This window comes from Physeter macrocephalus, chromosome 19 (genome assembly GCF_002837175.3).
Source record: "Physeter macrocephalus isolate SW-GA chromosome 19, ASM283717v5, whole genome shotgun sequence".
NCBI classification, from domain to species: domain Eukaryota; kingdom Metazoa; phylum Chordata; class Mammalia; order Artiodactyla; family Physeteridae; genus Physeter; species Physeter macrocephalus.
The window spans coordinates 9874566-9897719 of record NC_041232.1 but is presented as its reverse complement, the minus strand read 5'-3'; the positions used below and the strand labels follow the sequence as shown (position 1 = coordinate 9897719).

The 23154-nt window shown below is 46.6% G+C and overlaps 1 protein-coding gene across 4 annotated transcripts; it reads right to left on the bottom strand.

Moving 5' to 3' along the window:
* Positions 1-464: 464 nt before the first annotated feature.
* On the bottom strand, positions 465-21954 carry OASL (2'-5'-oligoadenylate synthetase like). 4 transcript variants are annotated; one of them, XM_055080481.1, is made up of 6 exons: positions 21555-21954; positions 16037-16319; positions 14443-14618; positions 7116-7357; positions 4722-4866; positions 465-555 (listed from the first exon to the last, which is right to left on the bottom strand). In XM_055080481.1, exons 1-6 carry the CDS (start codon positions 21750-21752, stop codon positions 517-519), a joined length of 1083 nt encoding a protein of 360 aa, XP_054936456.1. In that variant the 5' UTR covers positions 21753-21954; the 3' UTR covers positions 465-516. The 4 variants fall into 4 exon arrangements, with proteins under 4 accessions (XP_054936456.1, XP_007106068.1, XP_054936455.1 ...); XM_007106006.4 differs by lacking the exon at positions 465-555 and adding an exon at positions 615-1602; XM_055080480.1 differs by lacking the exons at positions 465-555; positions 21555-21954 and adding exons at positions 615-1602; positions 19155-19183 and having other exon boundaries at positions 16037-16435.
* Between the last annotated feature and the right edge of the window lie 1200 nt (positions 21955-23154).

Below are 23154 nucleotides of genomic sequence, written 5' to 3'. Positions count from 1 at the left end.
ATTGAGTAGAATTCCCTGTGCTATACAGCAGGTTCTTATTAGTCATCTATTTTATATATAGTAGTGTGTATAATGTTTTATATATAGTAGTGTGTATAATGTCAGTCCCAATCTCCCAATTTATCCCTCACCACCCTACCCGCCTTCCTCTGGTAACCATACGTTTGTTTTCTACATCTGTGACTCTACTTCTGTTTTGTAAATAAGTTGAGGGGATTTTAAAAATTTTATTATATTTTTACTTTTGCTTGCGTTGGGTCTTTGTTGTGGTGCACTGGCTTCTCATTGTGGTGGCTTCTCTTGTGGTGCACGGGTTTAGGTGCTCCGCGGGATGTGGGATCTTCCCAGACCAGGGCTCGAACCCGTGTCCCCTGCATTGGCAGGCAGATTCTTAACCACTGTGTCACCAGGGAAGTCCAAGGGGACTTTTAACACCACATCATCCTCGCTCTCCCAGACTTTGCTTTTCTTCATCTCAGTTTCCCTACAAGTCCTCACTTTCCAGAGTTGAGAGGCTCAGATGTTTAAGCAATAATGCCAGGACAGCCTTAGCATCTGTGGAAAGAAATGAAGACCATCCGAAAGAGAACAAACAAAGATTATTTATTCCCAACTTGCTATAGCCAGGGAATCAGCCACCATCCCTTGCCTTTGGCAGAGACTCCAAGGCAAGCAGGGCGGTGGGACAGCTTTATTGTGGGAAAAGGAGAAGGCTTCAGGCATACCCTGACTGAGGTTGTTTGCATGGGGAAGCTGGAGGTGGGCTAAGCAGAAGCAGGGTGTCCTATGTGATTGGTTAGGGAGCTTGTTTGGCTTTCTTTCATCGATCCTAAATTGGAAGGGAGGGAATAAGGAAGCTGGCAGTTATTGACCAAATCCTGATGGTTTGGGGTTGATTGATGCAGGCATTGTGGTTTGGCTTCGGGCTGGTGGCTGCAGAGCTTGTGGGTCAGAGTTCTATTGTCGAATATGGTCTGGCCATTGTTCGTTTGTATATCTAGTCTCTCATATCCCTCGTCATCCGTCTACTGGCAAGGTTAGGTGGAACGGATGGGGTCTGCATTAAATGGCAGAAATGCACAGAGAGGTCTTTCAGAGGAGCTGGCTGGGTTCTCTTCTTTCCAGCGTTCTTCTTTCTTTCTTCAGCGTGAGGGTGGTGCTGTCTTGGACACCGTAGCTCCTCAAACTCCACCCATCCTGCAGGACTTGGCCTTGGAACTCTAGCTGTTGCTCCTCTCTGAGCAGCCCCTCCTTGACTTCAATCTGCAGCTTCAGGTTCAGGACAAAGCTATCGGGGTAAATGGCATAGGCGTGGCTCCCACCACTGGGATTCTTCACAAAGACCTGGATCTCAGGGGAGGTGGTCTGCAGCAGACAGATGCGAGTGTTGGAGAAAACCCTGTAATCAGCCAAGGAGTACTGGCTACTGAGGAGCTGTCGCTCCCCACCGGGCTCCTGGAAGGACAGACGCTGTAGGGCTGTGGAGCCCAGGTTCCACTGGATCTTCCCTTTAACCTTCTTTATGGAGTCATAAGGGTTCACCATGACGATGAAATCCGAGAAACCCCACTGCTCCACTGTCACTTGGATGTCTCGTGCCTCCTGGAAGGGAGAGGACAAAGAGGGGTTAAGTCCACACCCCTCTGTCTGAGTACAAAAGTGCCCTTTACCTGTCCTCATCTTTACAACGACAGCAGCAGCTGCAAATATTTAGGGGGTGCCAATCACCTTCCAGGCCCTGTGCTGGGCGCCGTCCATACTCTTCTTAATGTATTTTATTCTCACAGCAGCCCTATGAGGTTGGTTCTGCTATTAGCCCATTTTACAGATGAGGAAACTGTGGCTGAGCAGGGTTACGCCATTTATTGACCATCACAAAAGTATTGAGGAGCAGAGCAGGTATTTGTTTGTTTTTTTTTTCTTCCACATCTTTATTGGGGTATAATTGCTTTACAATGTTGTGTTAGTTTCCGCTGTACAACATAGTGAATCAGCTATATGTATACATATATCCCCATATCCCCTCCCTCTTGAGCCTCTCTCCCACCCTCCCCATCCCACCCCTCTAGGTCGTCACAAAGCATCGAGTTGATCTCCCTTTGCTATGCAGCACCTTCCCACTAGCCATCCATTTTACATTTGGTAGTGTATATATGTCAGTGCTACTCTCTCGCTTCATCCCAGCTTCCCCTTCCCCACCCCCCATGTCCTCAAGTCCGTTCTCTACGTCTGCGTCTTTATTCCTGCCCTGCCACTAGGTTCATCAGTACTGCTTTTTCATATTCCATATATATGCATTAGCATATGGTATTTGTTTTTCTCTTTCTGACTTACTTCACTCTGTATGATGGACTCTAGGTCCATCCGCCTCACTACAAATAACTCAATTTCGTTCCTTTTTATGGCTGAGTAATATTCCCTTGTATATATGTGACACATCTTCTTTATGCATTCATCTCTTGGTGGACATTTAGGTTGCTTCCATGTCCTGGCTATCGTAAATAGTGCTGCAGTGAACATTATAGTACATGTATCTTTTTGAATTGTGGTTTTCTCAGGGCATATGCCCAGTAGTGGGATTGCTGGGTCGTATGGTAGTTCTATTTTTAGTCGTCACAAAGCATCGAGTTGATCTCCCTTTGCTATGCAGCACCTTCCCACTAGCCATCCATTTTACATTTGGTAGTGTATATATGTCAGTGCTACTCTCTCGCTTCATCCCAGCTTCCCCTTCCCCACCCCCCATGTCCTCAGGTCCGTTCTCTACGTCTGCGTCTTTATTCCTGCCCTGCCACTAGGTTCATCAGTACTGCTTTTTCATATTCCATATATATGCATTAGCATATGGTATTTGTTTTTCTCTTTCTGACTTACTTCACTCTGTATGATGGACTCTAGGTCCATCCGCCTCACTACAAATAACTCAATTTCGTTCCTTTTTATGGCTGAGTAATATTCCCTTGTATATATGTGACACATCTTCTTTATGCATTCATCTCTTGGTGGACATTTAGGTTGCTTCCATGTCCTGGCTATCGTAAATAGTGCTGCAGTGAACATTATAGTACATGTATCTTTTTGAATTGTGGTTTTCTCAGGGCATATGCCCAGTAGTGGGATTGCTGGGTCGTATGGTAGTTCTATTTTTAGTTTTTTAAGGAACCTCCATACAGTTCTCCATAGTGGCTGTATCAATTTACATTCCCACCGACAGTGCAAGCGGGTACCTTTTCTCCACACCCTCTCCAGCATTTATTGTTTCTAGATTTTTTGATGATGGCCATTCTGACTGGCATGAGGTGATACCTCATTGTGGTTTTGATTTGCATTTCTCTAATGATTAGTGATGTTGAGCATCTTTTCATGTATTTGTTGGCCATCTGTATGTCTTCTTTGGAGAAATGTCTATTGAGGTCTTCTGCCCACAAGAGTGGGTATTTGAACTGAGGTCAGCCAGACTCCAAAGTCTGTTCTTCACCACCGGAGGCCACACTCAAGGGCCTGAGAGCCCCAGATGTCTGAAGAGCAACATCTGGAAGGTGCTGGGGGAGGGGAATGGTGGGCAGACCTCTAGATGATCCTTTTAAGAAGGAATATAGGCCCAGCATTGCCAAGTCTCTGATTTGTCAAGATAAAAATCTTTTCATGATGGCTTTTATATTCAGGAATAATCCAAAGGCATATACTTTTCAGCCCATCTGTGGGCCTCATATGGCTGATGGGCCCCCAGTGTGTAATCTCTGCTCCTTATCAGGGATCCTCTGATTCTGCTTCTGCCTTCTGCTCTAAGCACCTCAGTCTTTTGCACACTTTAGTCCTCTGCCCCTCATCCCCTACCCTGACCCTCTCCCTGGATGGAGTACCCTTTGTTCTGAGTGTCTACATCCCTCCTTGGCTTTTAGGGCCCACCTCAAGCCTTAATTTCTTCAAGAAATCTTCCTTGGTGACTTATGATGATGACATTTATTGTCCAATTCCACAGCCCCACAAAGACCTGGATGTGAATTCTGGCTCTGCTACTTCTTAGCAGTGTGACCTTGGTTAATTCACTTTACCTCTCTGAGCCTCAATCTCCTCATCTGTAAAATGGGGATAATAACGATAAAGATAATAATACTACTTGACCTTTCTATTTTACAGACTTGTCCCTGAACAAGTGCTATGCAAATCGTCAAGCACAATGTGAATATAATAGATTATTATGTTCTTTACTTGTACTTGGGGTTTGGCATCACATTATAATATTATATGGCATATTTTTGTTTTCTGAGTATCTTCTCTGGTAATTCTATTTAGCAGTTCTGTGCAAGTTTGTTTCCATCTGGAAAGTTTCTTAAGGGTTGTGGCCATGTCTTATTTCTGAACCACTGTTGCCCCCTTGGTCACCCCCCATCAACCCCAAGGCTGGTGCACAAAACAGCTGATTGAATTGACTTGCCTGGGCTCAGCTTATGCAGAGAATGATTGAGAGCAAAGAATCCCAGTGATTCTTTGGTAGGTTATGGGAAGAAGAAAAAACAGGAAAACAAGAATTTGAAGATAAGGAATCTGAAGCTCAGACAGTTGAATAATTTCTCCAAGTTCACAGAGATGGTAGGTGGTGCAGCCAGGCCTCAAACTGACACTAAAGTCCTCTTGGCTCCATCGACACAGAAGTAAATACTATGCAGTTATCTCATTCTGAGCTTCAAGCCCCTGGCAGCCCAGAGAGGAGCCATTACCTTCACGTTCCATCTGGGGACTGGGTCCTTGTTGACATAGCAACAGTCCTGTTTCAGGCACTGGCGGGCCCTCTGAGCGACTATGTCCCATCTGTAGCCTTTTGCCACATTGTGGGTGGGGTCAGCCGGATCCAGGATGATAGGCCTGCAACACAGAGAGAAGGCGCCCAGGTTCTTTCTGGTTTGGAGGCCCGCAAGCCAGAAAGAAACCTTCTTGGCAATCATCTGAGCATCTGCTATGTCCAGAGCCCAGGACTGTCCGTCTAGGAGGGCCCAAAAACATTGCCGGAGAGTAACAGAATGGAGACGATTCTGCTTCCAAGAATTCCTCTTGGGCAGAGTACTTTAGGTGTTTGCAAGGAATTTTTGAGGTGTACGGAGGGTGAGAGCCCCAAAGGCATGCTGGAACAGTAACAGCGGCCCACTCAGGCAGGTGGGCCTCAAGTTCAGAGCTTTCACTTTGCTGAACAGGCTACATAAGTGAGTTCAAGGCTAGAGCTGCTGAATTGCTTTGGATGACAGTAACACCACCACCACTATTTACTGATGTTTATTGAGGCACGGGCTCAAACCCTATGTGAATTAACCTATTTTAATCCCTACAACAATTTTATAAGGTAGGGACTATGATGATGATTATGCTGCTGCTGCTGATTTTCCCCCATTTTACAGATGAGGAAACTGAGGCACAGACCTCCCTAGGTTCTCCCAAGCTGAAGATGGGATTCTTATCCAACTCCTCTGCCTCAACAGAGGAGAGGTTGGGCTGTCTCCAAGCATCTCTCCTCTAGGTAAATGTTGAATAAATACTTTCAAGAATATTGGCTTGAAGGGGGTCTAATAGCCTCTTTGGGTTGCTTGGGGTGACCACATGTGTTGGATGGCAAGCCCATGATCAAGACCCGGCCCTTGTTCTCCAGGAGCTTTTGACTTAGGTGGGAGCTGAGATTTTATCTAAGTGACAGAATGTGATAGCGGGCTACTGACATGAACTAGACACCTTAGGCTCCATGCTCTCAACTCCCAACATCCCTGACTCCCTGAATGGTCCTGCCTCATTTAGAGTCATAACACGCTGTCCTATGGGGTGGGGTCACCTGACCCAGAGTGACCCACCAGGTGACCTGATATGCAGGGCCTGTGCCCAGCTATCAGACTGGTTCCCTCTGGAGTTTGGACCAGGAATGATGGAGGTTCCTCATCAACTAGGAGTAAGAGGTGAGCTGAACAGGTGTGGAGAGAGAAGCAGTGAGAGGAAAGGGAGCACGTGGGCAATGAGAGTGAGCAACAGAGAGAGGGGGAGTCTATAGATGATTTGCCTCAGGTCCCAATGGTTTTCCAAGGTCAATTTCTGGGCATCCTTACAATAAATCCTCTTTTCATTAGGAGGCCGGGTTTTTCTCCCTTGTGAAAAAAGACCCGGCACTCACATACGGGAATAATAAACAATCTTGCGATATTGCTTGCATTGACCTAAAACTTCTAAGGTAAAGAGTTGTTCCAGGCTGGGTTCCCCCAGGAGCAGATCCTAAGATCAGGATTTGACTGCAAGTCATTTATTTGGAAGGAAGCACCAATAAGAGAGTGGGAAAGTGAGACAGGGAAGGGAAGGATGCCAATAAAGGGTATGTGTCAAGGTGATTACCACTGTGAGCAACTGGGGGTTAGTCCCACAGGGTGGTCTCTGGGAAGTAGTATAGAACATGTGATCCAAAGAGAGTCCCTCCATCTGAGATGGGAGGGAGCCGGGGTATTTACACACCAACTTCCACCAGTCACTGGGGGAAGCTGAAAAGCCACAGGCAAAGGGATGCAGGTGCTGACAGCTGGAGGTTGAACCAGCCTTCCTGGAAACGGTAAAGGCCCAGGGGATACGAATGGGTACAGGCAGCATGTGCTACAACATTTATCTGTCATCTACCATAGGCTCGATACTGTAGGCCCTTTACAAATATTTTGTCTGACTCTCCCAACAGTCCAGCATGTTTCGTGCCAATTACTCCTGTTTTACAGATGAGGAACGGAGGCTCACAGAGATGAGAAAATGGTGGAACTGGGCTTACATTTGGGTCTCCACGGTCCTTTTCAGTTTCCTGTGCTGTCACTAAAAAGCTAAGGTAGCTTAGCTTTTCTGAAATGTTTTTCTGAAATGGTCTTCTGAGGGCAAGAGGGCTAAGGTAGGGTGGGGTGGTGGCTCGAGGAACAAGGAAAAGGCTTATAGCCCCTAAGGTCCTTGCAATTTTGAAAGGCAGTCAACTTGAGATGTCAAGTGTGTCAGGGTGAGATATCAGCTTTCCTACTTAATAAAGCCCACCCAGAAAACTCGATACCACCTTTCCCTTAACTCTCTTTCTTTTCTCTTTGAGATGTGGTTGGCACGCAGTGATCTAGTACCTCTCTTTTTTGAGCTGTTTTCTGACAAAGTCCTCAATGATCGGGTCCTGGAACGTGTAGTATTTGGTCCAGTAGATACAGAGGAACAGATAGTTCTGGAGCAGGCTCATCACGGTGGCCAGGCCTTGGTCCAACCTGAAACTTTCCTTCTCCTGAGTACCCACTTCCCAGGCGTAGATGGTCAGTAGCTCAAGGGCATAGAGAGGGGGTAGCTCGGCCCGAAGACACCAGGCTTTCACGCACTGTTGAAAGACATGGGAAGAGAGAGCGAGACCCCAAGAATCCTTATAAGGATGACATTGGACCAGAAACTAGAAAAATCCAAGATCTGGTCCCAGCTCTGCTACCTACTGGCTGCGTAGTCTTGGCCAAGTCACTTTCCCTCTCTGGCCCTAAATGGGTTTCTCCATTTTAGAATTAAGCAGCTAGGTTAGTCCAGTTGGTTTCAAACTGTGCTTGACATAACTCCCGGAAATGGAGTGATAAAGGGGTGTCCCAAGGGGTGAGCAGGTTGGGCTCTGTCACCAGCACCCCAGCCTAGGAAGCTCCATTTTAATCTATTTGGGCTTCTGAAAGATTTCTTTTAAAGAAAAGTCTTCTTAGCTAAAGAGAAAAAAAATAGTATGCGTGTGTTGGGGGACTATAGGACTAGACAATAGCTGAGAATCCATGGTGAACATCAGGGTTGCCTCCCTAACAGGCGTTTCTTCCTTCCCCATTGTATAGTAGCCATGCTGTTTGGATGGGATCGACCCAATCCCCATCTCCAGGGTTGGCCCTGACTGGACAGGGTCACCAGTATAAACCTATTCCCCTTGCCAAGTGATTGGTTCAAGAGGAGCTTTGTAATCTAAGTTGGCCTAATTTGAGTCAAGCCTAGTTCTTTTGTTCAGTGGTTGAAAGAAGAGAAGTCCTCTCTTGTATGTGGATGTGAGGGCAGGAACAGACATGGCCTTTTTGCCACCATGAGGGAAACCAGCCTGAGGACCAAGGTGACATATAGACTTGAGAGACGCTGAGAGTATTATAGAGAAACTGAGCTGGAGCACTCATCAAACAGTACCTGAAGCCTCCTCTCCACTGCTGTGGGTTTTCACACATGAGCGGATAATTCTCGTTATTGGCTAAGCCAGTTTGAGTTGGTTTTTCGGTTGCTTGAAAAAGAAAGCATCTTAACAGATACCAGTCACCTCCTGTCTAAAGAACCTCTCTAACATTGAGCTAGGAAATGAAAATTTCTGTCAAACATCCAGCTATTTGGTTTGTGGAAGCAAAACTGACATCTTGTCCTGTGGTCATTATAAATAAGTTTTATATATCACACCCCTCAAAGGGACAAAAACCACTTTGACTTTGAAACAAACAGAAACGAGGCCATCTGGTCTAGTTCTAGTCTCCAAAATAAATGAAATCTGTACCTTTCCTGTAAGTCATTGACTCACTAACGAAAACAACTTTATCCTTGACTTTAAAATGTTTTTAATTGATTTCAAACTTATTTATAAATTAATGAATTTGTTTTTGTAACATTTTGTGAATTCACATCTCACAAAGCTGTAAATCTTAACTAATAAAATTATAATTTTGTTAAGAATGTAAACTCATGACAAGACAATTTATTTTCTCCAATGCTAGTGAAATTTCACTAGCGAGATTCTTAAAATTTACATGACAGAAAATGCAGAATGCCTGTAATCATAAGATGTAAGCCTCAGGAAAAATGAGCCATTCATTTCTTTTAGGACCTTTGATAGACTATTTAATGGTACATTAAAAAAAAAAAGAGGGGCTTCCCTGGTGGCGCAGTGGTTGCGCGTCCGCCTGCCGATGCAGGGGAACTGGGTTCGCGCCCCGGTCTGGGAGGATCCCACGTGCCGCGGAGCGGCTGGGCCCGTGAGCCATGGCCGCTGGGCCTGCGCGTCCGGAGCCTGTGCTCCGCAACGGGGGAGGCCGCAGCAGAGGGAGGCCTGCATACCACCAAAAAAAAAAAAAAAGAGCAAACCAGAAGAAAAGATTTATGTTCCCTTCCAATGCTGATTTATGTTAGCGATGCTCTGATTTCTTCATAGTTTGGATTTCTCTGACTTTTGCGAAGTTGCAATACTTTATGACCTTTCTAGATCTGATAAGCATGTGAGAAATTTGCGATTTTTCCATCAACAGAGATGAACTATAAACCTAGTAATCTTGGTAATCGTTTTTTCTTTAAACACCTATTATATATTTTTTATTGGATTAAGCCTTTCCTTCTGCAGTCTGATTCCCTTGCAACTTCTCTGCAAGTTCTTATTTAATAAATAACTTTTTACCTCTTGTTTCTGTTTGCAGCTGGAGGTTCCACTGAGACTCTTCCAAAGCTGAGTAAACTGTGTTGCCTGAGAAATGCACCCAATGGGCTGTTCACACTCAGACGTGCCCCTTTTTTCAACTCCGAGGGTGAATCTTGTATGGCAATAGCTTTTATTCTTCTGCTGTTTCTCTCCTCCCTCCCCACCTCTACTCTGTTTTTATTTCTGATTCTAGACTGTCTGATTCTTGGACAAGTCTGATTCTGGTTCTTGTATGTATTTGTATGGGGCCACTTATGTCCCCACTGATGACTACAATGTGTGACTCTGTTTTTATGGTTTGACCATCTGGTGGTCTCTATGGGGAGACAGATGATGGGAATTTATTCTCTGCTGGGTGGCAGTGGAGAATTTGATTGTATTTTGTGTTTCTCTCTCTCTTTCTCGCTCTCTTTTGGTCTGTTTGTCTTGAGAACTCAGGTATCTCCTGGGAGCCCTGTTACTGTTGTCTTGTATGCCACTATGAATTTAAATCACTCAGAAATTGGGGGGTAGGGGTGCGGTGTGTGCGTGCACACACATATGATTCCTGGAAAACAGCCTTGTAAAATTAGGAGCTGATGGACTGTTAGATTCTGTGCTGTGTTCATTTTGGACCCATACTTAAAAGTAAAATCACAGCTGCCAATTCTTTTTGGTTTTATGTATGTAAATGAAAAAAGAAAAAGGATTTCATAAAAGAATGGTCTGATTACAATATAATATATCTGCCAGCTAATCTCTTCCTCCCAACTCCACTATGGGAAGTTTATGGAGTGTAATAAATTCGTGGATAAAGACTCATATGGCCACCAAAGGGGATGGAGTCAGAATTTCACCAGAATATTTTATTTCAGAAGTAGACAACTTCATAAGAGCAGATTGCTTACAAAATGAGAATTAATTACCCAGGTTAATGTTCTATTGATGACTATATGAGAGAAAATAAAAATACAACCTTTCTTTCTTACTCTCTTACCCTCAATATACGGCTGTACATGTGCAAACTAAGATACATTCTGTAAATGATGTATTATTCCAACTGACACCTCAGAATAAAAAAAAAATCCCTATAAAAATTCCTACTATAGATTATGAACTAACAAATCCTCAGGAAAACAAAGATAATTATTCTGTAAAATAATAGCATATGTAAATTGCCGTTGCTTATAAAACTATTCAGAATGATGGCTTAATATTCACAAAGTGTCTTTATTAAGTTCCTTTTCAGGAATATGTAGCATTTACATACGTTCAAAAAAATCTGTCCTTCCTACCAGGATAGAATTAGATAAATCAAGAATAAATCGGGACTTCCCAGTTGGCACAGTGGTTAAGAATCCTCCTGCCAATGCAGGGGACATGGGTTCAAGCCCTGGTCCAGGAAGATCCCCCATGCCGCGGAGCAAATAAGCCTGTGCGCCACAACTACTGAGCCTGGGCCCCGGAGCCTGCGAGCCACAACTACTGCAGCCCATGCGCCTAAAGCCTGTGCTCCACAACAGGAGAAGCCACCGCAATGAGAAGCCCGCGCACCGCATCGAAGAGTAGCCCCTGCTCGCCGCAACTAGAGAAAGCCCGCGCACAGCAACGAAGACCCAACGCAGCCAAAAATAAATAAATAAATTTATTTTTTTAAAAAAGAATAGGGCTTCCCTGGTGGCGCAGTGGTTGAGAATCTGCCCACTAATGCAGGGGACATGGGTTCAAGCCCTGGTCACTGAGCCTGTGCGTCTGGAGCCTGTGCTCCGCAACAAGAGAGGCCGCGATAGTGAGAGGCCCGCGCACCGCGATGAGGAGTGGCCCCCGCTCGCCGCAACTAGAGAAAGCCCTCGCACAGAAACAAAGACCCAACACAGCAAAAATAAATAAAATTTAAAAAGAATAAATCAAATTTATAAGTAAACTTGTATTCATGTCAGAAATCTCATTCAGTTAGGTATGATAATCCCACGATTAAGAATCAGACACAGGGGCTTTCCCGGTGGCGCAGTGGTTGAGAGCCCGCCTGCCGATGCAGGGGACACGGGTTCATGCCCCGGTCTGGGAAGATCCCACGTGCCGCGGAGCAGCTGGGCCCGTGAGCCATGGCCGCTGAGCCTGCGCGTCTGGAGCCTGTGCTCCGCAACGGGAGAGGCCACAATGGTGAGAGGCCCGCGCACCGCAAAAAAAAAAAAAAAAAGAATCAGACACAGGGACTTCCCTGGTGGTCCAGTGGGTAGGACTCCGTGCTTTCACTGCAGGGGGCACGGTTCCATCCCTGGTCGGGGAACTAAGATCCCGCAGGCCGTGTGGCGCGGCCAAAAAGGAGAAAAAAAAGACTCAGACACAAAAGGACAAATATTGTATGACTCCACTTATAAGAGGTCCCTAGAGCAGTCAAGCTCTTAGAGAGAGTAGAATAGAGGTTACGGGGCTCGAGGGAGGATAGAATGGGAGGTTATTGTTTAACGGGTAGAGTTTCTGTTTGGGATGATAAAAACAAGTTCTGGAAATAATGGTGATATTTACAGAACATTGTGAATGTAATTAATGTCACTGACTTGTACACTTAAAATGGCAAAAGACGAAAAAACCTCCAAAACAAAACAAAACGAAACAACCAACCAAACAAAACACTTACGTCAAAAGCTCAGCCAAAACACTGGGGAAAGTCCCTTTTTCCCAAAATGTCACTGAATGAAATACCAAAAGATAGAACATAAACATCAGCTTGTTGGTAAATTAAAACACAAAAGAAATCAAGGACAGCTCTTCACATGTGGAAATGATGCTCAAAAGTCCCTCTTGGAAACATACTGTTGCAAGGTTTATGAAAGCCCAGGATTATAGATAGTCAAAATAACACTTTTTGGTTTGTCATGAGCCTGCACAAACTTGGGCATCTCTGAGATCAGTGATATTCTTACAGTTAAGATTTGGTGGATAGAACCCAGAGAAGCTAACTTACATGTTCCTTGGTCCCTGACCCCAGTAGATGAGTTGGTAAGAATCATAAAATACTTTTGAACCATGAAAGTGAATGACAACTCCTGGGATGTTGCAACGTTTCCAGACAAAAATGAACTATCAACCTTTTTAGCATCACGGGATTCTTGTTTTGTTTAACATACAATATGAACTCTTTGTATCCTTAAGTACTGATCAACAAACATATCCTGTAACGCTTAGCTAAATAAAAGTTCGCAAATAAAAAGTTCTCAAATAAAAGAAAACATCAAATTTATAATACTGAATCAGGGACTTCCCTGGTGGCACAGTGGTTAAGAATCTTCCTGACAATGCAGGGGACATGGGTTTGAGCCCTGGTCCGGGAAGATCCCACATGCCGCGGAACAACTAAGCCCGTGCGCCACAACTACTGGAGCCCGTGCTCCGCAACAAGAGAAACCACCGCAATGAGAAGCCCATGCGCCACAATGAAGAGTAGCCCCACTCGCCGCAACTAGGGAAAGCCCACGTGCAGCGACGAAGACCCAACACAGCCAAAAATAAATAAATAAGTAAATTAAAAAAATAATAATAATACTGAATCAAAAAACTGTTTCAAAAACAATATGCAGGGCCTCCCTGGTGACGCAGTGGTTGCGCGTCCGCCTGCCGATGCAGGGGAACCGGGTTCGCGCCCCGGTATGGGAGGATCCCACGTGCCGCGGAGCGGCTGGGCCCGTGAGCCATGGCCGCTGAGCCTGCGCGTCCGGAGCCTGTGCTTCGCAACGGGAGAGGCCACAACAGAGGAAGGCCCGCATACCACAAAAAAAAAAAAAAAACAAACAAACAAAAAAAAAAAACAATATGCAGCCAAATTCTTGTCTTAGAGGCAGAGACTTTTGGGGTTTTGTTTGTTTCTTTGGTTGGTTGGTTTTGGCCACATGGGGATCTTGGTTCCGCGACCAGGAATCAAACCTGTGCCTCCTGCAGTGGCAGCATGGAGTCTTAACCACTGGACTGCCAGGGAAGTCCCTTAGAGGCAGAGACTCGAACAAAGGAAGGGCTATAGAAGTAAAGCTGGTGTGTTGTTCTGTGGACATCACAATAAATGTGCAAGTCATATACAGGAAGAAAACACTTTGTACACTTAGACAGACAGACAAACAAAGCAAACAGATCATTTTGTTGAGTTCTAGCTCTCCAAATCCACAAAACCTCGGATCGATTCCTCTTAAGTGACTGACTGACCAAAAAAACCAATTTCTTTCTTGGCTTTGGTGATGCTAACATCAGAAGATACATCACAACCTTGGTCGAAGTGATAATTCATGTAAGAAAATGGCTGTTTTTCCCCCATAAACATCCTAACTATAAACTAACTTTGGTAATATTCTGATTTTTATCTTTAACTACTTTTTTTCCTTTTTGGACTGGACTGGTCTTTCTAAAATCTGACCCTTACCATTAAAAAAGAAATAAGATAGCATGTTTTTTCCTTCTTTCTCATTTTTTGTATGTTTCTGAGTCTTCCTTTCATAAGTTCAGATGACATGTTCATCTGGGTAGTTTGAAATATACCTGGTACCATGCAGACATCATATGTGAAATCTAAAAAGTAGCTGCTGTGGATGTACTCACTCAGTAATGATCATGATACTCAGGAACTCAATCATTTGGAGGGGGAATTGGTACAGTGTGGAATTAAACGAATCTTTCCTCTTGTTAGTCCTTAATCAGCTGAGATTAATGTCCAGAGAGCCCAGAGAAGTTGACCTTAGCCAGCACTGGACTGTAGCTGGACCATTACAAGCACTCGTTCTTTGAAATACAGTACGCTCCTTATTTCTCTCCTTCCTCCTCTGTTTCCTTCTCCTCCCCCTCCTCTCCCTCCTCCTTCTTCATCGGCATCTTCTGCCAGGTTTACATTTTAAAAGGTGAGCCTTCTCTCGTGCCCCACCTCCATTGCCTCTTGGTGCAGTTTCCCGAGATGACAGATAACGGTTCCTGCCTTTTTCTTCCCCTCCATCCTCCAACTTCCGCTCCTGCCCCCAGCGTGGAAGCCTCCTCACCTCCAGGTACCAGTGTTTTACCAGCCGCAGGAGGCTCTTCAGCTTGGCGGGCCGGTGTTTCACGAAGTTTCTCTGCAGCTCGCTGAAGGATGGGGAGAAATGTCCAGGGGAACCGCAGGCCTTAATCAGATTCACATAGACCTCTGGGGAGGGATAAGAGTTGGGAACACAAGGCCCTGAGGAGAGAGGAGGCAAAGGGGAGAGAGTGAGGGCTCAGGAAGCCCCAGGTTGCTGACTCCTCCATGGGGGAGAGACTGGTAATTATTGGAGTATCTCTCCAGGGAGACCTGGGACCACATAGCTTAAGAGACTAACAGTTTGCCTTCTTGATTATCATTCTGGAGAGTCAAAAGTGAGTTTTCCAGAAACAGACTCACAGGCCTAGAGAACAGACTTGTGATTACCAAAGGGGGAGGGTGGGTGGGGGAGGGATGGATTGGAAGTTTGGGATTAGCAGATGCAAACTATCATACATAGGATGGAGAAACAACAAGGTCCTACTGTACGGCACAGGGAACTAGATTCAATATGCTGTTATAAGACATAATGGTGTATATATGGATAACTGACTCACTTTCCTGTACAGCAGACATTAACACAACATTGTAAATCAACTAGACGTCAATAAAATACATTTTTTTTAAAGTGGGTTTTCTATTCCTCAGGCTACTCAAGGACTATTGTCCTCTCCTGATGTGCCCGACACCCTCAGTTTCCCTTAATGTCTGTTTTGGAACTCTCAGCGGTTTATATGAAGCTTCCATCTCTGTAGGGAAGGACCAGTTCCATATAAGAAAGCTGGGCTCAGAGAGCACGTTTGCTGAAGGGTGGGGAGTGCATCACTACCACTAATGCCTCGCACTGCCGCTTTCTGGCTCAGATGGGATCCCAATTCTGACACTTTCTCCATGGAGCAACACCCAGCAGCCACTCTAGTTAAGAGGAGCCGGTGCACCAGATGAAAGCTGCATCACCTGGGCTTGTAGCTGATACCGTTACTAGCGCCATCGGCGCTCCCGGGAAGCAGCCCTCAGCCAATGGCTGATGGGAAGCTGGTGGATGAAACATGCAACAGCGCACTTGGGAAACATGCTCTGCACTTTTACCAGAGCTCTGCAGGGGCACAAGCCCAGCTGCTCACCATGGTGTCTAGTTCAACATGCACCTTGTCATGCCCCTCCCCTTCCGTCTCACTCCCCTGCTTCCCTACCAGCATCTCCTGGGACCGCTTCTCCTCAGATCCCTGTCTCAGGGTCTGCTTCCGGGAAAGCACAGATGATGCCAGGCCCCCACCCCCGTGGTAAATGTTCCAGAAGCAGCCGAGGTTGCTCTTACTCCTTCCCCTCCATGGCTCTCACTTCCTCTCCAATCATATATTTATCTGCGTGATTCTTCGATAAATCTGTTTCCTAAGCTGAGCCACAGGACAGCCAGAGTTGAGTCAGTCCCAGGCACTGCGGTCACCCAGCACCCAGCACAGGACATGGGTTGAATGGGTGAATACAGGTGTCTGCACGTGGCCACGAAGGAGAGATGAGGAAGCTGCGGGTCCCCCGGGAGGGCGGTCGTGTGAGCCTGGTGGGCTTCCCCTTACCCAGGACACTGTAGGCCGGCACGATGGTGACAGTGATGGGCTCCGCAGTCTCCCAGGTCTGGATGGTGAAGGCGACAGCAGAGGGGACTCCCTGGACCAGCCTCAGGTCCTGGAGCTGGAGGCTCAGGAGGTCCTGGCAATGGCTGAGCTTTTCACATAGCAGACTCAGAACGTCGTCGTGGTGCCTGGCCTCCTCCTGGAAGCTGTGGAAGCCCCTCAGAAGCATCACCAGCTCCACCTCCGAGCTGTCCCTGAGCACTGTGCCGTTCCCGAAGGAGCCCACCTGCAGAGCACAGGGTCCCGTCACCCCGAGGCCACTGCCTGGACCAGGCAATCCCTGAGGCTCTTTCCACGGATGGATGATCGCCACCGCCCTGAGGGATGGGCGAGGAGTATTTCCTTTTTTAAAAAAATTAATTAATTAATTATTGGCCGCGTGGGTCTTCGTTGCTGCGCGCGGGCTTTCTCCACTTGCGGTGAACTGGGGCTCACTCTGCATTTGCGGTGCACGGGCTTCTCATTGCGGTGGCTTCTCTTGTTGCGGAGCACGGGCTCTAGGCGCACTGGTTTCAGTAGTTGTGGCATGCAGGCTCAGTAGCTGTGGCGCACGGGCTTAGTTGCTCCGCAGCATGTGGGATCTTCCCTGACCAGAGATCGAACCCGTGTCCCCTGCATTGGCAGGGAGATTCTTAGCCACTGCGCCACCAGGGAAGAAAGTCCGGGTGGGGAGTATTAACATCCCTTCTTTACAGGGGAGAAAGCGGAGATGTCGAGAGGCAAGCCTCTCGTCCAGGGTCACACAGTGGGCGCTTCCAACCAGGCAGCCAGACTCCACAGCCCACGCTTCTTACTTACTCCACTGCCTCGCTTCTGAGACTCAGCCGTATCTGCAGAGTGAGCCCCACTGCAAGGGAACAGTCATCCTCCACAGGGTGGTGGTTGGAGGATTCTGGGGGGGTCTGAATAATTTCATGACATTAAGAAGGAGGGGGCTTCCCTGGTGGCGCAGTGGTTGAGAGTCCGCCTGCCGATGCAGGGGGCGCGGGTTCGTGCCCCGGTCCGGGAGGATCCCACATGCCGCGGGGCGGCTGGGCCCGTGAGCCATGGCCGCTGAGCCTGCGCGTCCTGAGTCTTCAGCTTGCAGAGGGCAGATTGTGGGACTTGTAAGACTCCAAAATCACATGAACCAGTTCCTCATAATAAATTTCTCTGTGTGTGTGTGTGTGTGTGTGTGTGTGTATTCATTCTATTTCTCTGGAGAATCCTGACTAATAAAAGGAGTATGTAAGAAGAGTGGCAGGAAGGTCAACACCAAGCACAAGATGAGGTTTACCGAAAAAAAAAAAAAAAGGGGGGGGGGAGGGGCACAGGGACCTCCCTGGTGGTCCAGTGGGTAAGACTCCGTGCCCCCAATGCAGGGGACCCCGGGTTTGATCCCTGGTTGGGGAACTAGATCCTGCATGCATGCCGCAACTAAGATCCCGCCTGCGGCAACTCAGACCTGGTGCAGCCTAAATAAATAAAGAAATGAAGAAATAAATATTTAAAAAATAAAATAAAATAAAAATAAACAGGGGGGCCCAGGATTGCCTGGCGGATAAGAACCACGGGCTGCGGAGTGGGGCAGCCGCTCTTGACCTCGCCTCTCGCCCCTGTTTCTCAGCTGCGTGATCCTTCTGAACGCTGTCCCTCATCTGTAACCTCAGGGTAAGGACGGCACGAGTCACTGGGTGATTGGGACGTTTCGATAAGACAATGTGTGCCGAGGGCTTGCCGTGGTGCCTGGCACACAGGACGTCAGCAATATATCTCTCTTCCTTCTCCTGCTCTACTTAACTCAGATCATCTCTTCTGCTGCCTGGAGTTCAGCTTCCCCATCTGAATTGAAGGAGCCTGAGCTGGATGATTTTGAAAGGGTCTTTTTGATGTTCTGAGATCCTAAACTTGCTCTCCAGTGCTGTTGCCTCTGGAATACAAAGTCCCCCAACTCTCTGGCCTTCTCTCTTTCTCACTCCAGGTCGGGCGGTGGAATTGCCAGGGATGCCTCAGACCTCAGGTCGGCTACCTCTGCTGGTGGGTGGAGTCAAGGAACATTGACGATGACCCAGCTGCCGCCAATTGAGCCCTCGCTGTGCCTGGCACCACTGAAAGCCCTTTATACACACAATGTCTTTTAATCCTCACCCCCATTAATTGAGGTGGGGGGACTCGTTTAATTATCCCCATTGTACAGATGAGAAAAGGAAGGCAGTTGGGGGTTAATCAACTTGCCATGGACTCACAGCCAGGAGTGATAGTCACAGTCAGAGAGAGGGTCAGAACACCAGGCGTGGTGGCTCTACCTCTTTCTTCCCTGTGACCCAAGTCTATGTGGCAGGCCCTGCTTCTGTGCAGGAGTCCGCCATCTTTTCTTTCCTCTTCCTTTTCCACCTTCTTTCTCCACCTGCGTTCAGACTCAGCGTTTCTGCCCCACGTGAGAGGGCTGGGAATGGCACCCTGGGTGCGGATGAAGAGCACATCATGCTGAAGGCTGTGCGCGTGCTGCCCTTCCCACCTTTTCCACTGGTAAGATACAGGCAGAGAGGGAAGAGCGTTCTAGAACAGGCTTCACGACTTGCTTCAGTCCAAACCTATTCAAACCCAAGGACAAGCATTCACTCTTGTGGACCAGCACAGCTTACCAGATTTTCAGGGGTGGGGGGAGGGTTTAAAGCCCAAATAAAGTGTTAATTTCTCATTGGCCGGGGGCACAAGCCGCCCATACAGGGTGGTCAGGTATCTCCCTCAGCATCCAAGCTCCCTCCGTGGGAAAATGAAACCCACGGGGTCATTTGGAGGAAAGGTGCAGTTTCAATACACCCATACAAAGGGAGTAGAGTCATAAGATTTATTACTTTCAAAAATAGATAACTAATGAGAACCTACTGTATAGCACAGGGAACTCCACTCAGTGCTCTGTGGTGACCTAAATGAGAAAGAAATCTAAAAAGGAGGGGATATATGTATACGTATAACTGATTCACTTTGCTGTACAGCAGAGACAAACACAACACTGTAAAGCAGCTATACTCCAACAAAAATTAATTTAAAAAAATTTTAAAAATGATTTATTACTTACAGATCCCAGGAGCAAGGGGACACAGTGAGCCAGGGGAAGGGCTGTCTTCCATCCCAGGTCACAAGCCAGCAGGAGATAGAGCAGGGTAGCAAGCACCTAGTACTTACAAGGTGATTGGGACAGAGGTTACTAACTTTTCACAGGCTTAACTCTAAGTGGTTATTTCTTTATTTATTTTAACATCTTTATTGGAGTATAATTGCTTTACAATGGTGTGTTAGTTTCTGCTTTATAACCAAGTGAATCAGTTATACGTATACATATAATTTACATTTGGTAGTGCATATATGTCCCTGCCACTCTCTCACTTCGTCACAGCTTACCCTTCCCCCTCCCCATGTCCTCAAGTCCATGCTCTAGTAGGTCTGTGTTTTATTCCTGTCCTACCACTAATCTCTTCATGACATTTTTTTTTCTTAGATTCCATATATATGTGTTAGCATACGGTATTTGTTTTTCTCCTTCTGACTTACTTCACTCTGTATGACAGACTCCAGGTCTATCCACCTCATTACAAATAACTCAGTTTCATTTCTTTTTATGGCTGAGTAATATTCCATTGTATATATGTGCCACATCTTCTTTATCCATTCATCTGTTGATGGACACTTAGGTTGCTTCCATGTCCTGGCTATTGTAAATAGAGCTGCAGTGAACATTTTGGTACATGACTCTTTTTGAATTATGGTTTTCTCAGGGTATATGCCCAGTAGTGGGATTGCTGGGTTGTATGGTAGTTCTATCTGTAGTTTTTTAAGGAACCTCCATACTGTTCTCCATAGTGGCTGTATCAATTTACATTAAAAAAAATTTTTTTTAACCCTCTTAGCTCTACATTAAAAAAAAATTTATTTATTTATGTTTTTTGGCCACACAGTGCGGCATGCAGAACTTCCCTGACCAGGGATCGAACCTGTGCCCGCTGCAGTGGAAGCTCAGAGTCTTAACCTCTGGACCACCAGGGAAGCCCACTCAGTGGTTATATTAAAAGGTTCCACCGGGGAAGGCAAAGCAGGAACCTGTGGGGATACCCTAAACTTATCTAAAAGTCCAGACTCTGAACTTTTGGTGTTAGTAGGGTCACCATACTGTAAAATGCCTAGGCAGCCACTCAGAAAAACAAAATTGTTTTCCTCAGAAGTTGTTTTTCTCATCACACCTTTCTAGTTTTGACCCTCTAGCATTATTATCCTAGCTAGGACAGGAGGTGACATGATGCAGCTGCAGGAAGGGCTTGGGGGAAAAAAGCTCAGTGAGGGCAGCCTGGAGTGGAGTAAGATAGATCCTGGTTGAAATCCCAGCTTCACCACTAGCTGTGTGACCTTGGGCAAGTGACCTCACCTCTCTGAGCTTCCATTTTAAAAAATTTCCATTATCAAAAATTTTAAACAGAAAAATAGAAAGAGAATACAATGAACACTTATACATTCGCCCAGATTCAACAAGTCTAAACTCTGCCATATTTGCTTCAACTAAGCCACTTTAAAGTAAATTACACACGCTAAGGACCATTGTCCCTGAATACCTTAGCATTTGTGTCCAACAAAAGAGAACGTTCTCCCCCATAACGACAAAACTATTACGCCTCAAAAAAACAGTTCCCTGGGATTTCCCTGGTGGTCCGGTGGTAAAGAATCCACCTTCCAATGCAGGGGATTCGGGTTCGATCCCTGGTCAGAGAACGAAGATCCCACATGCTGCAGGGCAACTAAGCCCGCGTGCCACAACTACTGAGCTCCCACGCCTCAACTAGAGAGCCCGTGTGCCGCAAACTACAGAGCCCACACACCCTGGAGCCCACGCGCCACAACTAGGGAGAGAAAACTCGCACGCCACAACTAGAGAGAAGCCCAAGCCCACACGCTGCAACAAAAGATCCCGCATTGCCACAACTAAGACCTGACGCAGCCAAGAAAATAAATAAATAAAATAAATAAATATTTAAAAAACAATTCCCTTATATATATTATTTAATATTCTGGCCATATTGAAATTTCCCCAGTTGTTCCCAAATTATATTTTACAGATGGTCCATTCACACCAAGATCCAATCAGAGACCTTGCATTGCATTTGGTCATTATGGATCTTAAATCACTGTTTCCATTCTGCTCATCTGTAAAATGGGAAAAGAATAGTACATGCCTCACAGGGTACACAAACTAGACATAATGCATGCTAAGGGGTTAGGCTAGTGCATCCAAAAACGGGCACTATTATTATTAGCTTCCTTACTGGATTTGCTCTGCTAAGGCAGCAGTGCACTGGGAGGGAGTGTCTTGAGATGTCAGCAGCAGGGGCTAGAGATAATGAGGCAAGAGGTCCCAGCATCCTCAGGGATGTAGACCCACAAGCGGCATTTTGCCCAGCCCTGGCCTGGGGATGGAGGGAACCAGTCTCACCTTGACCACCTTCAGCACCCACAATTTCTGGTCCAGCCAATGCTCCCCCTGAAAGCTCTGCTCCCTCAGGAACTGCTCCACGGTCTGCACAGTCTTCAGCACCTCTTTTTTCCACTTCTGGCTGGGATGCAGGCAGTGAGCCACGAAGGAGTTCAGCCTGGAAGCCGGGGTGACAAACAGCTCCGGGGGCACTGCCATCTCTGTCTTGAGAGTACCACTGGTGGCTAGATATATATCCACACACCTAGCCAGCTCCTGGCACACACACTCTTCTTTAAGGGGACTCCTTCTCAGCTGACCTCCAGCACCCTGTGGAATAAAGGATCAGAGTGGAGAGGAAACAAGGGGTGTCTGGCTGACCAGGGGATCCTCTTCCTGGAGGCCGTTCACTGCAGCTGGGGTGCCGAGGGACACTGGTGAAACCACCTTAACAGGCAGGGCTATTAGTCACCCTTTCTGCTGTAGGTTTCGTTTCTCACCTTTTAGTTTGCCTTTTACAACTTGGAAACTGAAACTGGCTTGAGGATGGCCCTGGGAAAGGCAACTCCCCCAGGAGGTGGGGGTTGGATGTTATCCACCAATCCCATCCACACCACCTTGTCACCCGAAACAGGCTCAGTAAGAGCAGGGACTCGCTCGAGGTTGGGCTGAACAGTGGGAATTCTAGGGTCCCGCAGAACAAACTCTGGAATTCCAGTCTGCCCTTTGCCAGACTCTTAACCTCTCTGACGCGCACATAAATAATCCTTAAAATGGGTTTAAGAATAATACCTACCCCATAGGTTGTGTGGATTAAGCGTGAGAACATTTAGCAGAGAAAACATTAAGGAAATGCAAGTATTGTTATTCATTCACTGTACATCTAGTGAGTGCTGGCTGGGTGCCAGACATTGTGCTAAGAAGACAATGTAAGACGTGGTTCCTGCCCCAGGGGCTCCCAGAGCAGTGGGGGAGACAGAGGAGACACAGAGAGTCCAGTGTCCTGTGTACTAGGAGAAAAGAGGGCACAGAAACCTGGTGGAAATTCAGGCAGAAGAGGTTCTTTGGGGTCACCTGTGGTGTCAGTGGATACCTGCTTGAGATGAGTCTTAAATCTGGGAATGCGGCCAGGAGACAGAGGGCACAAGACAGGATAAAGCTAAGAAGTGTGAATCATCCTGGTATGTGCCAGGACTCGGCTCTCAGATCCACGTTGGCATGGAGGGCAGGGAGGAGAGAGGTGAGAGCTGTGCCTGGACAGGTGGGCAGGGATTGAATCTCGGAACGCCATTCATTCATTCATTCAACAAACATTTGTTGAGTGCCTGCTATGTGCCAGGCAGGTGTCCTGGGGATACAGCAGTGAATAGGCAAAATTCTCGGACTGCAGAGAGCTTACACTCTAATGGTGGAGACAGATAATAAACAGGATAAATAAGTAACATTATAGTAATTAAGAGGGTGATAAGTGCTAATCAGGAAAATAAAGCAGGGAAAGAGGTTAAAAGGTACCAACTACGTGTGGGGGGTGAGAAGTGGCAATGTTTAGGCGTTCAGTCTCAAAGAAGGTGGTTAGGGAAGGTCTGAAAAGGAGACATTTGAGCAAAGACATGAAGGAGGT